Source organism: Myotis brandtii, unplaced genomic scaffold (genome assembly GCF_000412655.1).
Source record: "Myotis brandtii unplaced genomic scaffold, ASM41265v1 scaffold208, whole genome shotgun sequence".
NCBI classification, from domain to species: Eukaryota; Metazoa; Chordata; class Mammalia; order Chiroptera; family Vespertilionidae; genus Myotis; species Myotis brandtii.
The window spans coordinates 1,150,623-1,167,245 of record NW_005357764.1 but is presented as its reverse complement, the minus strand read 5'-3'; the positions used below and the strand labels follow the sequence as shown (position 1 = coordinate 1,167,245).

The 16,623-nt window shown below is 45.2% G+C and overlaps 1 protein-coding gene across 1 annotated transcript in view; it reads right to left on the bottom strand.

The window, feature by feature from the left end:
• Positions 1 to 16,623, bottom strand: part of COL23A1 (collagen, type XXIII, alpha 1) — a gene marked incomplete at its 5' end in the record, with an annotated part of 284,504 nt that overhangs the window by 255,071 nt on the left and 12,810 nt on the right. Inside the window, one exon of the mRNA XM_014539164.1 lies at positions 8,324 to 8,390. Within this exon, the coding sequence (XP_014394650.1) occupies positions 8,324 to 8,390 (67 nt within the window). The remainder of the gene's footprint in view (positions 1 to 8,323; positions 8,391 to 16,623) is intronic.

Sequence of the window (16,623 nt, the reverse complement as noted above, 5' to 3'; positions counted from 1 at the left end):
TAGACGAAGCCTTAAGAGAAGACTTCTAATTATTTTCTTCCATTCATCAGTGGGTCTACAAAGTGGTTCGAAAGGCCACTGTCCAAAACCATGCTTATAGGTCTTGCCTGCCAAATCCCTCTTTGGGGATTTCCTGTGTCTACTGGGACATCACCCTTCCCCCAGGCTTGCAGCCTTGGGCACCTCTGTCCACTCCCAAGCCCATCCATCCTGTTTGTGAGTTCTGTCCACCACATGGTCCAGGGACTGTGACAGCTGCTCCCTGTCATCAATTCTCATGGCCCTCATTCAAGTTCTCGTGACCTCTCCTCCAACGAAGTCATTAGCAGACAGTAATCATCTCTCCTTCACGTGCCCAGCACCATTCTAGGGTCAGGGGACGTGATAGGGAACAAGACGAGGTCCCCACTCTGAGCACCCTCTCAGTGAGTTTCTCTGCTGGAACCAAATCTGCAATCCTGATCTGAGGTGATCTCTCCCTCCTTTTAGTCTCTCTTTCCTCTTCAAACTCTTTCCGTTCTCAACATATTATAATTCTTCTATCTGTGCTGTCGCCCTCCAACAGCCAGATCTGCAATCCCTCTAACAGTCTCCCTTTAACAACCTTGGTCAAGATTGCCCCCAGGACAATTACAGAATAGGGTACAGAGAGATGAGTGAATGAATGAATAAATGAATGAACAAATATCTATGCATGGTAGAGACCATTCTCTAGAGAATTCTAGCCCACCCCCAAAAATCAGACACACAAACTATTCCCTTCCACTTTGCACAGCCTGACATGAATAGCTTAACTGTCATTACGCTACTTAAATTTACCACAAACTCAAGTCAACTGGGATTTAACACATAAAAAAAGGTATCATTTAAAAAATTCTACAAATGAGAAATAATTGGAAGGGGGATAACAATTTCCAGCGTCAAAGTACTAGGAAAAGGCACCCCCTTCGCTAAGCTCTTTCCCAAGCCAATGGCTAGAACAAGCAGGCTGCATGCAAGCGGCTTCTACCAAGTCTGTTCTGTTCTGTAACATTCCCGCAAGCTGTCGATGGATGTATCAAGGTCTATGTCATTTCCACATTGTGCTTTGTGCTCTCCTAGGTAGATTTTCACTCCTTGGCTCAAACTCCCAAGCACTTTGCAGAGCAGTGAAATTCTAACTCTGATTAATCTGTCTATTAATTTCTGGAAGGTCACCCTGCACTGCAAGCACAGTGCACTTCATGTGGAAACCATATGCAATGTCGCCAGTCTATTATATAAGGATACAAAAAAGGCACAACAAGGAATTGAAGGGTATTACCACAGTGATGAAAAGTTCTGAATATTTCCAAGGCAGGTCGAGCCCGGTTAGAAACAGTGAGTTGTGTGAAGGGGCAGCCGCCCTGGGCTTTGCACGTGGCCTCTGGAGGCCATGAGTGCCTGACAGGAGTCCCCAGGCCACACGGTCTCTTTTCTTTCTGGTTCTCTCACCCCAGTGCTCTGTCACCAGCCTTTTCTCACCCAGGTCCCAGAGGACATTCCAATAAAGCCTGCCAAGCCTTTGTTCTTTCCCCCCAGAATAGTCCCAGCCAAACGCCAACTCTGAATTTCCTCTCCCTACCTCTCTGACAGCCCTGACTGACGTCAACGAAAATGAAGAAGGTAACAGGCCGCACAAGGTGGGTCAGCACTGGCCTGGGGGCAATGGATCTGGCTTAAGAGTGACCACAACTGACTCTCCAGAAGCAGTGCCAGGCCCTGTTCTGAACCCTCTACATGTATTTACTCATTCAATCCTTGCAACAATCCTTTAAGGTAGATGCGATCAGAAACCCCATTTCACAGATGAAACACTGAGGCACACAGAGGATAAATTACGCGTCCGAGATCATGGAGGTAGTGACAGAGAATTTGAACCAGGCAGTTTGGGTTGAGAGTCCAAGCGCTTCCCACTGGGCCATGCTGCCTGTTGGACAAGTTCAACAGCAGGAGAAGACTTGTGCGGTTCCATGGCTAGCCAACTGTCCCTGAAGCAGGACTGAAGTGGTCAGCTCCCATCTGTGTCTACCCAGCTGTATCATTTTCTCTTCTGGGAAGAGCACACTAAAATTCTTAGGGTAACCCTCCTCGCTCCCCCCGCCCCCCGCCGCCATTCCCAGCCGACATTCTGGTGGCATCAACACCAACCTCCATCCACGAAAGGTCACATGACCTAGACCTAGCTGATCAGTGCATCCATGCTCCAGGCACAGTAATTAGTTCAGGGATAGGAACCTGCCCCAAACCAAGAAAGTCCGGGTCAATTCTGGGATGTTTTATTAATTGTGGTAAAATACATAGGAAATTATGTATTTTTACCATTTGAACTTTTGAAAAGTGCACAATTCCATGGCATTGAGTACATTCTTAATGTGTACAACCATTAACACTACCCAACATTTCCAGCACTTTCCCCTCTTTCCAAACAGACACCCTGTACCCGTTCCACAATAGCCCCCTGAGTTACTTTGCGAGGGCTGCCATAGCAAAGCACCATAATAGTCTGGGTGGCTTCAACAAGAGAACTTTATTTTTTCATAGTTCTGGAGACCGGAAGTCCAAGATCGAGGTGTTGGCAGGGTGGGTTCCTTCTGAGGCCTCTCCCCTTGGCTGGTCTTCCTCTGTGCATATATGTGTCCTAATCTCCCCTTCTTATGAGGACACCAGTCATATGGGATTGGGGCCTACTTTAAATGACCTCATTCTAACTCAATTACCTCTTTAAAGACTATATTTCCAAATACAGCTACTTTCTGAGATACTGGGGGTTAGGAATTCAACATGTGAATTTTGAGGACACATTTCAGCCCATAACATTTCTCCATTCCCTGCTGCTGGGACTTTTGGGAAGCAGAGCGCTCTGTCTATTGGGGTTGCTGAGAAGGAGTGATCTACTCGTGGCGCTGTTTGGGGCCACCTTCAGGCCCCCAGGAGAGACTGTCTGAAAAGGACACAGAGAAGAGCTTAGAGATGGAGAGAGAGGCCCTGAGCCTGACACACCTGATTCCGGCTCTGCCTCTGACCTTTTCATTTCCAGTTACATGAGTTAATAATTTCCCCTCTTTTGATTTATTAATGCAGCATGGTCAGAACATTAGTTAGTGTCCTGAGGTTTCTAACTAAAAGAGTTAGTTAATGCAACCACCTTTCACACCAGAGTGGCCCACATCTCCAGGACGTGCAGGATGGGACACATGGCAGCTGTTCACGAGGATTTAGGCTCTGAGGTGCCAGCCCTGAGCCATCCTCTGGAACTTTAGAGCACAGTGAGGCGGGGTGTTGCCGGAGTCTCCCACAGATCAGGCTTCAGGGCCACCCCCACTCCCCAACCCCTCCTGCAAGTTTTCAGGATTATTGCTCTAAGGGCCACCTCCCCCAACACACTATGGGCTCCTGAACTCCAGCCCAATGTCGCCCGGCCCTGCAGCATGCTTGGCTTGTGATGGGCTTCAGGACAAAGCACGGGGAAGCAGAGGACAGGGCGAGCAGCAGCCCTCCTTCCTTCCAAAACTTCCCCGGAGGACGGTCTTTAAGAACATAGGACAAGAAACAATCCAGTGTCCCTGTGGGGTCTGGTCACATTCCTCAGAGGACAGCCCGACAACCAGACAGGATTCCATCATTTAACCCAACAAGGCAGCACCTGCCCTCCGGTATTGGACTGAGTCAGACCATCTCAAAGAGAAATTGCAAACTGAAAAAAGCAACACAGGGACCACAACCTCTGATACCATTTGTTTAAAAACAGGAAGGGAGCTACTGGCTGAAATGTCCATAAACTATCTCAAAAATCAGGCTGTCTGGCCCTAACCACTTTGGCTCAGTGGATAGAGCATCGGCCTGCGGACTCAAGGGTCCCAGGTTCGATTCCGGTCAAGGGCATGTACATTGGTTGTGGGCACATCCCCAATGGGGAGTGTGCAGGAGGCAGCTGATCGACGTTTCTCTCTCATCGATGTTTCTAACTCTCTATCCCTCTCCCTTCCTCTCTGTAAAAAATCAATAAAATATATTTTTAAAAAATCAGGCTGTCTGTACCATAGCCACTAGCCACACATGGCCATTTAAACTAAAATTAATTAAAGTTAAGTAAAAATTCAGTTTGTCAGTTTCAAGGGCTTGATAACCATGAGCAGCTAGTGGGGCCGCCAACCGGACGACTGGATGGTGTGCAGTTCTATCATCTCACAAAGTCCTATCAGCCAGTGCTGCTCTGGAAGACTTCAGCTACCTGGTAACAGCCCCTGGGGAGGGGAGCAGGAGGATGGGGGAGGGGGGGTATTTTTCACATGTAATCTTTGGTAGTACTTGAAATTTTTTTAATCACATCGTATATTATTTCCTACTGAAAGTTAAACATTTTAAAACTTCAAACATTTTTAAGCATTTAAATACACAGAAATATAAGAAGGTGTTGGAATACCTAAGGGACAGGGCTCAGTTGCACTGTCTAAAGCAGCGGTTCTCAAATTGTGGGTTCGGGGTCGAACAACCCTTTCACAGGGGTCGATAAGACCATTGGAAAACACAGATATAATTACATATTGTTTTTGTGATTAATCACTATGCTTTAATTATGTTCAATTTGTAACAATGAAAATACATCCTGCATATCAGATATTTACATTACGATTCATAACAGTAGCAAAATTACAGTTATGAAGTAGCAACAAAAATAATTTTATGGTTGGGTCACAACATGAGGAACTGTATTAAAGGGCTGCGGCATTAGGAAGGTTGAGAACCGCCGGTCTAAAGCCTGGGAGTGTCTGTGGAAGGCAGAGAAGAGTTTAGGGGCAGCTGTGAGAACAGGCAGCCTCGGGGGCCTCCCGGGGAGCAGCCGCACACCTGATCCACACTCGCACCTCATTCATGCTCACACCTGATCCGCACTCGGTGGTGCAGGAAGCTCCTCCGTCCCTCCCATTTCAATCCTCTCAGAAACCTTGTAAGGTCCTCAGGACGATTATTATTGCCATTTGTTTTAATTTCCTAAGGCTGCTGCAACAAATTACCACAAACTGGGTGGTTTAAGATGATGGAAACTTCTCATCTCCAGTGCTGAAGGCCAGAAACCCAAAATCGATGTGTTGGCAGGATGGATTCCTTCTGGAGGCTCTGAGGGAAGACTCCCTCCCGCACCCCTCCAGCCTCTAGTGGCTGCGATCACCTTCCACGGTCCTGGCTTGTCTGATCTTGCCTCCACCCTCCCATGGCCTTCCCCTCTGTGTCTCTGTGTCCCAAATCTCTCCCTCCCGTATCTTACAAGGACAATCGTCACTGGATTTAAGGCCACCCTAAATCCTGGATGATCTCATCTTGATATCCTTGACTTAATTATATCTGCAAAGACCCTATTTCCAAATAAGGCAGAGGTGGGGAGAGTATAAGGTCCTCGAAATCATTTGGTCTGGCCCTGCCAAGGCTTTAGGGGTGAGTTAATTAAATGTTTGACCAAATATAGCAGGCTAATTTTTAACTTGATACTTTTGTATGGCCTGCAAATGAGGTTATACATATCTAAATGGCCCTTGGCAGAAAAAAGATTCCCACCCTGAAATAAGGTCACATTTATAAATATGGGGGTTAGGACTGGGACATATCTTTTAGGGCAGTGATGGCGAACCTATGACACGTGTGTCAGAGGCGACACGCGAACTCATTTTTTTGGTTGATTTTTCTTTGTTAAATGGCATTTAAATATATAAAATAAATATCAAAAATATAAGTCTTTGTTTTACTATGGTTGCAAATATCAAAAAATTTCTATATGTGACACGGCACCAGAGTTAAGTTAGGGTTTTTCAAAATGCTGACACGCCGAGCTCAAAAGGTTCGCCATCACTGTTTTAGGGGAACACAATTCAACCCACTACACCATTTTATAGATGAGGGGTGCAAGGCTTGAGGGCCTCTCACTTGTTCAAGGTCACAGGACTACTTCAGGGCCCAGCCCTGCCAGTCCCCCTCCACTGACTCAGGCAGGAGCAACAGCCTGCCCCTCCTCTCAGCCTCATGGCTCCCCCAGAGTGTCGCTTCACAATGGGCAGCACACACAGAAGAGCCGCCCCCTTCTCTGGCCTCGATTATCAGTCTGCTGCATCCTAGGATCTGACAAAAGATTACACTGTCCTCCAGGCGTGGGAAGGAGCCAGGCCAGGGGGATCTGTGGGGTATCTAAAATCAGATGGGACCCAAGCTATGGAGGGTGGTCTGTGTGTCTGGACTCCAGAAGTCTGCAGGGCAGATCAGAGCCAGAGAGAAAGGGAATGAGCTAAGGCTTCTGGTGTTGGAGAAAAGGCCTCTGTTGGAGAACGTGCCAGCCTCCGGGGTTTTGCATCAATGTAGGGCTCTGGTCCAAAGGGCTCAAGTGAGTCCTCCAGCTCAGAGTGACAGGAGAGAAAGTATAGCAGGCATGGGCATGAGTGTGCATGGGGGCCTGGCCACACTGACCACAGCTGCCAGAATGGCTTGATGGCAGCCACGAGCCCTCGACAACATCTGCACAGGGCTGCCAGCAGGGCCCTTCTCAGAGAGCAGGGAAGGTCACTGTCCTCTTGTCAGTGGGAACTGGAGGCTTTGACCAGCCTTTCAGCCTCCATAGTTTTCCCTGAGACCCTCTTGGGTCCCCCAAGGAAAGACAGGACACAGGACTGCCTCTGGGTCATGGGCTTTGACCTGTATTTTCTCTATGACTTCAAAAGGCCACTCTAATATTGTCATCATTTTTTGGTGAAGACCCTATAGTTAATAAGTGGAAGACCAAGGTTTGGACCTGGCTTGGATTTAGTCGGGAGCTCCGTGCCCCATCCCTGCCTCCTCCTCCCAGTCCATCTGTCATATGTATTTGGGACTTTCAAGCTTCCTGTCAGCAGCCCACAGCATGAAACCCAGTTCACTTCACCATCCAGGTCATGCCTACAAATAGAAATAGCTGAAATAGAAACTTCACTCCAATAGTTTTTATTCAAGTCTATGCTAGTTCAAAATTTCAAAACACTGCTGCAACCCACGGAACTGATTTCATATCTTACGAATGCATTGTGCCTCCCAGTTTAAAAAACATCCACAACACTCAGAAAAAGCAGGGGAATCATTCCTATTTTATATATTTTGCAGATCATCCAAAAATTATTTGTGGGTCTGGATTTTTTACCCCATTAAAACACAGCTTCTGACTTACTGAACCAATAGTGATGTCATTACTTGTCATATCCTTTTCCTCCTATCAAAACCTTGGGGAGGTCCTACTACTAAAAGCTAGCTCAAGCTGGACCATCAGGTCCTCTCCTGCTGGGCCCCCAGAGACTGAGTTTTCCCACCAGGAGGCCCACCCTTGCAGACATCCTGGGCATCTCCCAACCTTGAGATGTTGACTATCAGTGAGCTTCGTTTCTGGACCAGTGAAGGAGGTTGGGAAATGCCATGCAACTTGGCTAATGGAAGGTGTGACAATAAAGTTAAGGGCCACTGGCTCAGCTACTATGATCTATGTTTTGTCGCCTTGTCCAACATGGAGAGAAGCCTGGGAAGTATTATGACTTTCTGCTCATTCACTGCTTTACACACCATCCTGCGAGAGGTTAATGCTAACCCTAAAAATGCCAGGGCTGCAACTACACACCTACATTCTCAATCATCATCTGTGCAAAGCTCCCATGAGGACAACCAGGAAGACCTGATATGAATCAGGATTTGAGCCACATGAGTTAGGAATCAACAAATCCCAGTTCTATTCACAGCCATACTAGTCTACACCATCAAAACCCAAGAGAGATATGATTATTTGAATAATTCAGACCATGTTTCCTGCTTCCTTCATCTACCTCCACCAAAAGAAATGAAAACCAAAAAACAACAACAAAAACACACAAAACTATTTGGCCAGATTATTTATCACAACCCTCCCCCCAGACCCCCTAAGGTTTGAAATAGAGATAAGGTCACAATGATAATACCCTGTGGCTGGTTCGTGCCTGTTTTTCCATCTTCAGAATGGAATGGCTGGTGCTGTCCCAGCATCTAAGCCTTTATTATAAGTCATCTCTAATGGTTCTCAGCTCCCCCGCCAATACCACCATTGCTGTCAAACCGAAACAGTGAATCATGCTGTGATCTTTGACTAACGACATGCCTGCCAGGGAAGAGGTAGGAAGAAAGGCCCATGATGGGCCACAAGGTACAACATACAGCCTGAGACCCAAGGCAATCATCTTGACCATGTCCTCGGCAATTTTGAGCAGACAGAGAGAAGCCAGGCCTACAGAAGTCAGGAGCCAGCAAGGATCAAATGTCCACTTACCCGGAGGGCAGACGCATTCCGATGGCGCTTCCCGAACAGTCCGGAGCTTGACTAGTCCCTCCAACTTCTGAAACAAGAAGGAAAGGGAGGAGAATGAGGATGAGCTTGAGAACAGAGTAGAAAAATCAGCAAAAACCAATGTATCAAAAAAACAGAACAAAAACTAGATCGACAGTGATGGGGGTATTTTTGAGAACATTTTTAATAGGTCATTAAATTCTACAGACAGTTTTGGAATGAGAGAAGAAACAAAAATAAACATTGAGCAATTACTCGGGAGTCCCTGAAAAGAAGGCGGCACATTTCTGCTTTGTTATAACATTTTCAAACACAAATCAAGGAAAGCCAAAACGACCGTGCAGTCCGAGTGAAAGTGGGAGGCTGGGCAGGGCCCTGGCAGCAGCTTTCAGTACTTGGATCACACCGTCCGCCCTGGAAGCCCCCAGGCCCCCAGCTGCAGCCCCTCCCATCCCACCGAGCTCGGACCCGCTGCCCAGGCCCAGTCCACCAGGATGGCATTTTTTCTTTCTTCTTACCTGTGGGGATGCTTGCCCTAGAAAATTTGGTTCTGTACAATTCAACAAAGACCTCTGCGGATGCCCAGCCCTCTGCTCGATTTAGGCGAAGGGAAAAGAATTACCACAGAAATCAAGTCAGAAGTCATAGCTTTACTATTATGATAGCTCACAGTACAGCTTGGCACCATCACTGCCCGATTTGACACTAGGAGTAACCTCTGTGGCCCGAATTATTGTTCCTGCCTCACTGAGGGGACACAAGGCACACAAAAAAACACAAAACAAAAAACAGAACAACAACAACAAAAAAACAAGATGAAAAATTAGTCCCAAATCCCAAGTCTAGATTTAGGAAAGTGAAGCAATTGGCCCATAACCCCCAAACTAGCCTAGGCTTGAGTCCTGACAAGAATATGCAAAGTATTAACTTTTCTCTAGAAAAAAAACAAAACAAAACAAAAAACCAATAAGCCTCTAAAAGAAAAACAAAGCAAATCCCAAATGTGTTAACCTTAGTGGAAAAATGCACTATGACAGGCAGAAGGAGTACTTGAGTTTCAAACATGAAAATGTAATTTTTAAAGCACTGCTTGTCGGATGTGAAAAGGGCACCCTGGTCTTGAGCCCTTGAGGCCAAGCCTGAAATTTTCACAGAAGACGGGACTCCAGCCAAGTCCTGTATTGTCTCTGGCTGGAGCAGCCCAGCACCAAGACCCGGAGACAAAAAAAACACAAAAACACAAAACATAACCAGGTTAGCTCCAGCTGCCTGCAAAGCCTCTATCCCTGCCTCCAGTCACCCTCATTTTCCAGATGGGCAACAGACAACAGATAGAATTAAGGCCAAGTTTTGGGGGAGCATGCGGATGTGTGGTCATGACGCCTTGGTGGAGGGGTGTGAAAGCAGTACTGCCTTTAAATGCATCCAACCTCCCCATCCTCACCGCACCTCTGGCCCACAACGCCTCCAAAATCTTAACATGGTCAGGTCTGGACACCAGGCTCTCAGCCCCAATTCGGTTCCCCACCTGCCATGCACTCCTGCTCTATGCCGGAGCGACCTGCGAGCAGCCCCTATCCCCCAGAATGCCTCCCACTCCAACCCACCAAAGCTTCTCCAGGGCTCCCACTCAGCAGCAGCAAACACCACCCAGCCCTGGCCCGGTGCGCGGGTCCCTGGAGCACCGCAGCCACGTGGGGCCTCAGAAGCTGCCTGGGCATGTGGACAAGGGTGGCACCTCAGAACTCACCTTCTCCCCACTGTATCTGCAGATGCTATTATCGATTTCAAAATTTACCTGGAAAAAGAATCCAGCCTTCTAGTTTAAGCCAATTTGTTAGTGGAGCTCTCATCTGTTTTATCATTGCTGGTTAGACTAGAAGTCACACTAATCCCCTCCCCCCTTTCTTAAACAAAAGCATTTAATGCTAAAAAACAAAACAAAACAAGTAGCTTTTAATGATTGCTATCTGATCTGGGCCTCTGCCCTAAAGGGGTGGGGGAGGGGGGCGGTTCTATCAAATACTGATAGGAAACACAATTACTTTTAAGCTACTCTTATGTTAAAATAAAAAGCTGACCAGGAAACTATTGATGAAAGGGTAAAAAAACATACCTTTCTGTTAATGCTACCAGAGGGATCATAAATTACTGGGATTGAATTTTTGTTCTGTCATGTATTCTAACTCCTTTTATGCATTCATCTTTCTGGATCAGATGGTGAATCTGCAAAGTTTTCTCTCCTAATCCTCTACCCTCCCCGCCTTCCAGGCCCCTAACTTTCTGTGCATTTGTAACGGTCCCTACTAAGAACACAGAGGGAAATGTTTGAATTAGAAACCCAATCCCACAATCTTTATTTCCATGTGCTTTTTTTTTAATTTTAAGAAAATATTCTTTTGTGTCCAGGTTTGTAAGAAATGACTTAAAAGCTTCGACTTTTTATATTCAGTTATCTGGTAGTACCCCTTGCATCTGCAAACAATATGGTCCTGGTTTTACATATGCAAACAAGTCCTGACTCCAAAAGTAAACAAAGGATGAGTTTCTGAGAAAAGACGAAGAAGACTTGGGGAGCATTCCCTCCAGAGTGTGGAGGCGAAGGAAGAGGAGGGGGACTTGAAGTTTTGAGGGAAGAATGGTAAGAGCAGAGGGAAAATTAATCAGGGAAAATCATGATTTTTAAAATAGCATTACATGGTCAGATGATAAATTTATTAATGAGCTGTTGGAGTGCTAGTCTGGAACATTTCACCAGATTTTCTATCACATCGTCAAATGGTTACATTTTGATGAAATATGAATTAACATACAAAAAAAGATGTAATGATTTATTTCTGTAAAATGCTCCAAATAAAGCCACAAAGACATTCCGATCCTTTGACAGAAAATTACTACTTTAGGGAATATACCCCTAAGGAAATAAGTCAACAGAAGAGAAAAAAAAAAGATATTCATGAGGAAGTTGTGCCTCAAAACAGTGGGAGGGACTGTGTGTCCCTTGATGAAACTGTCATATCTTCATGAAATAGCGTTATGAAGACTATGTAGCAACAAGGAACAATGTTTATGGTACAATAAATAAAATGTCTACATCAGTGTAAAAATTCAGGCTTGGTGTGGCAGCAACTAGCAAATACCACTCGCTTTGGTGTTGGAATTATGGTAATTACTTCTTTAGAAGTTCTTTCTGTAGTTGTAATACCATCTTCTCAGTAAAAATAATAAAATAAAATAAATAAAATCTTGGAAGTGGAAGAAGAGCCTAAATGAAGCCCTGAAATCTCCCTATTGAGGACAATTTTTGAATGATGGACAGAAGACTCTGATTCCTCAGGAAGATCCAATTCCAGCATCAACGCTGCTAATGTGCAACACAGACCTTAAAACAATGGTTGTAACTGCACTGCATATGTTCAGAAAGTTAAGTAGAGGCATCAAAAATATTAAATGGCCTCAACTGAAATTCTAGAGATGAAAACTATTATGGCTGAGATGCAAAAAACAACAACAAGGTATAGGGGGTGGCCTCAACTGAAATTCTAGAGATGAAAACTATTATGCCTGAGATGCAAAAAACAACAAGGTATAGGGCATTAATGGGAGATTAGACATTGCAGAAGAAAAGATTAGTGAACTGGAAGTTAGCAATAGACACTATCTAAAATGAACACACAGGGAAATAATTTTTTTCAAGAAGAAAGAATAAGCCCTAGCTTGGCTCAGTGGATAGAGCGTCAGTCTGTGGACTGAAAGGTCCTGGGTTCAGTTCCAGTCAAGGACATATGCCAGGGTTGTGGGCTCAATCCCCAGTGTGGGGCATGCAGGAGGCAGCCAATCAATGATTCTCTTTCATCATTGATGTTTCTATCTCTCCCTCTCCCTTCCTCTCTGAAATCAATTTAAAAAATAATTTTTTTAAAGAAAGAATAACTTCAGTGAACTTGGGATTTCAAGTGTCCTAATATACAGGTGATTACAGTCCCCAAAGAACAGAAAAATAATATTTAAAGTAGTAATGGCCAAAATAATTTTCAAAACTTGAAAACTATAAACTCACAGATCCAAGAATCTCAATGAAACTCAAGCACAAAAACATGAAGAAAACTACCCCAAGGCATATCATAAATTAAACTGCCTAAAACCAGTGATAAAAGCAGGCAGAGAAAAAAGACATATGGGCAAATGAACTCTCATACATTGCTGGTGGGAATGTAAAATGATACAATGGCTTTGAACAACAGTTTTGCAGTTTCTTATAAAGTTAGTCATATGCCTATCAGATGACCAATCATTCCATTCCAAGGTATTTATACCCACAAGAAATTAAAGCATATTCCATATGAAGACTTGTACATGAATGTTCATAGCAGCTTTGTTTGTAACAGCCAAAAAGTGGAAACAACTCAAATATTCATTAACAGGTGAATGGAAAAACAAATTGTGGAATATCTTCATAATAATACTTGATAATATAAAGAATGAACTAATGATATATGCAAAAGTATCAAACAAAATTTCAATAATTATATTGAGTGAAGGAAATCAGACCTCTCTCCCCCCGAAAAAGAATGCATGATTCCATTCATATAAAAATTCTACAAAATGGAAACTAAGCAATTGTGACAGAAATCAGTACCATCTGGTGGCAGGTGGGGAGGAACGGAAGGGAGAGAATTCAAGGAGGCAGGAAGAAACTTTTAAGGGTGATGAATGTGTTCACTACCTTGATTGTGGAGATGGTCTCACTGGTGTGTGCATGTCAAGACATACCTAATTGTACATTTTAAATATGTGAATTCATTATATGCCAAATATACCTAAGAAAGCCAAATAACAAAAACCCCCAGTCATGGCTCCCACAGGCTTGGCCGGGGTTGTGGAGCTGGTATCCTGGGCTCACCACAATATAAGCTTCAGGTTCCGCCTCAGTGCCAGGTAAACCTTGCTACAGTCAGGTGGGTAAGAGCATCTAGCCCTGCCCACGCATTTGGCAGGAGCTCAGACACTTTTCTCTAAGGAATGTGGGCTTAATCGGGGACTCCCACTGGCACACGGAGTCACTCTGTTCCAAACCACATTGGCAAACATTTCCCCAATGGTCCCTGCTCAGTCCCTCAATACTTTAGTGTGTTTTGAAAGGGTTGGTCTGCAAACAAAATGCAATTCTTCAGAAATCCTTAATTTGTGTTCCCACTCATTATTTTACAAACACACTTCACTTCCCATCGAACCTGCCTTCGGAGATTCTCCACCCTGCTCTGACAAGGAAATCCCACCATAGAAATGGATGGTTTCCATCATGGCTTTTGACCCATTGAGGAGAGGCCTCAGGCTGCTCCAGTATATGGCTTCCGAGCCTTCTCCACACCATGGCCAGTCTTCTCCAGAGGCCCAGCCACCATGTCTGGCCTGTTTAAATCCCAACACTGAGCCTGGCCGGCATGGCTCAGTGGTTGAGCATCAACCTATGAACCAGGAGGTCACAGTTCAATTCCAGGTCAGGGCATATGCCCAGGTTGCAGGCTTGATCCCCAGTGGAGGGTGTGCAAGAGGCAGCTGATCAATGATTCTCATCATTGATGTTTCACTCTCTCTCCCTTCCTCTTTGAAATCAATATATTTTAAAAAATAATAATAAATCCCAACACTGAGTTCCACCTGCTTCCCACTGACACTGCTCTCTCAGTCCTGTCCACAGTGACTGGGGTTTCCCCTCATGTGTCAAGTCTGATTAGATGGTGTTAGGGGCTGAATCATGTCCCCCCTAAATTCACATGTTAGAGTCCTAACCCCAGTCCTTAAGAATGTGACTGTATTTGAAGATAGGGTCTTTAAGGTGGTAATTAAATAAAATGAGGTAGTTATTGATATCCAATGTGACTGGTATCCTTATAAGAAGAGATTAGGAGTCTGACATGCACAGAGGAAAGGCAATGAGTAGACACAGGGAGAAGACAGCCACCTGCCAGCCAAAAAGAGAGACCTCAGGAAAAACTAACTCTGCTGACACCTTCATCTCAGCCTTCTAGCCTCCAGAACTGTGAGGAAAGAAATTTGTGTTGCTTAAGCCATTCAGACTATGGTACTTCGTTAAGGCAGCCCTAGCAAACTGATTGAGGTGGGGTCTCCCAGACACCCTACCCACCTTCACTTACCCACTTCAGATTCCCCGCCTGCCCCAAGGGGAATAAAGTGAGAGGAGGTGGAGAGGACCTGGAGGACTGGGATGCTGGGCTGAGTGAGGAGATTTCGCCTTATCGGCCTGCGAGGCATTGAGGGTTGATGAGCAAGGGGAGGGACACCAACTTGAGAATATGACCTGCCTGGGACATGGAGTGGCAGGACTCAGACAGTCAAACAAGTAACTATTTCAAGAAGGGCCCCACGAATGGGACTGAAATAAAGGACTAAAAGAAAGCCCATCAGCAGGTCCTGCAGACTGTGGTGAGGCATCTCTTTCCCGCTCAGCTCATTCAAGGCCAAGCCTATAAAGGGGGAGCCTCCTTACAGGAGTGGGAAGGAGGAGGAGGAATTGTGCCTGAATGCGAATAGTCCTGGCAGCCATCAGATTGCTAGGATTAGCAAAGTGCGGAGCAGGCAAGAAGGAAACTGGCAGCTCCTCCCGGGAAGAGTGCATCACGTCATTCTCAGAGAAATGAAGTGCAGCACCCTTTTTGCAGATGAGGAAGTGGAGGCTTGGAAAAGCCAAGTTATTGGAGGCAGGTCCAGACTCAAACCCAAGTCTTCTAACTCCAGAGCCCACAGCATGAGCTGTGCGGGCCCAGTTGGGGAGGCTTTTAGGAGGACTTGGCAGGGACAAGTTCTGTGGTGAGGCGATGAGGTCAGGTCTCCCCGTCCCCGCTTCCTTCAATGGTTCCTGCGTGTGCACAAGCACACACCTACATGCCCCATAACTCCCCCCCACACATTCATATTCATAGACACACTCATGCACATATGTGCACATGTGTGCACTCACACAATGCACTCACATGTGTGCACACTCTCACACAGATGCACTCACATGTGTGCACACACAATGTACTCACTTGGGTGTGTGCACATGCATGCTGACATGTATGCACACTTGATCTCACACGTATACACCCTAACACACACACTGTAGTCCCATTGCCATGTGAACTTATCCTTCATTTGCACCGCCACCTGGGTCTGGAAACAAGATGCTGTGGATGATAACAGCCCATACATCACACAAAATGGCGAAGTTAAATAAATGGACAGACTTTGCTTTTTCTATGTGATGATCCTCTTCGGAGGCCCAAAGTTGAGTATATTTTATGTAAACTGTCTTCTAAAACACAAGAACACATTCTAATTGCTTTATGATTTGTTTCACAATTCAAAGTTGGAAGCGAATTCAGTTTTAGAAGTTGACATTACCCATTTGAAAGCACTTTTCCCTCACAAATTTTGTGGCTACATCAGAAATTAAAGTTTTCTCATTTACCAGTGTGAACTGAAACAGATGTGTGTGAGGCCTCTGGTTCACCAGGTTACTCACAAGCATTTGGGGAAGTCTGCACCATATTGAGTAATCACAAAAATGGACAAACCTATTAATCAAAGTGAATTTACTAGGTGTTTGAAGCTCTTTCGCAATGAAAAAGCCATATACTAATTTTCAAGAATAATTAGATTTTTAGCTTGGTCGTAAATGTGAAATTTTTTCCATTTAAATGGAAAACTTCCTTTTGCTTAAATGAAAGACAGAAAAAATGGGGTTATGAAGCTGATTTGATCTTTGCTTTTCTTCAACAAGTCACATTTCCCCATCATTGACTTGGAGACAGGACATGTGTTCACACCTTTTTTACTTCTGCATGGCCTTCACAGGCTGGCAGAATCCCAGTGCTAAAAGGATCTTAAGGTCAGCCGTGTAACCACGGGGCTTCCTCTCCAATTAGACACAGACATTCCTTCTGGGCTCAGTCAAAGAAAGCATTCTAATCAGAGCAGCCATTTTCAGGATTTGTATGTGCTGAAGCACTTTGGACATATCAACGTGTTTAATCCCCACAGAAACCTTAGGGCAAGGATGATAATCCCCATTTAACAGATGGGCAAACTAAAGTATGGAAAACCAGCCATCTACCCAAAGTCACACAGCTGGGAAATGGTACGAATGAGAGGTGAACCCAGGTCTGCTTAAAGCTAAAGTCTTGCCCTCCACCCTACGGGTCTGCCACCTACTGAAGACGTCCACAGACAGAAAGAAGCTGCTGCTATTGCTTCCCTTTTGGGGGGCGGGTGGGGGG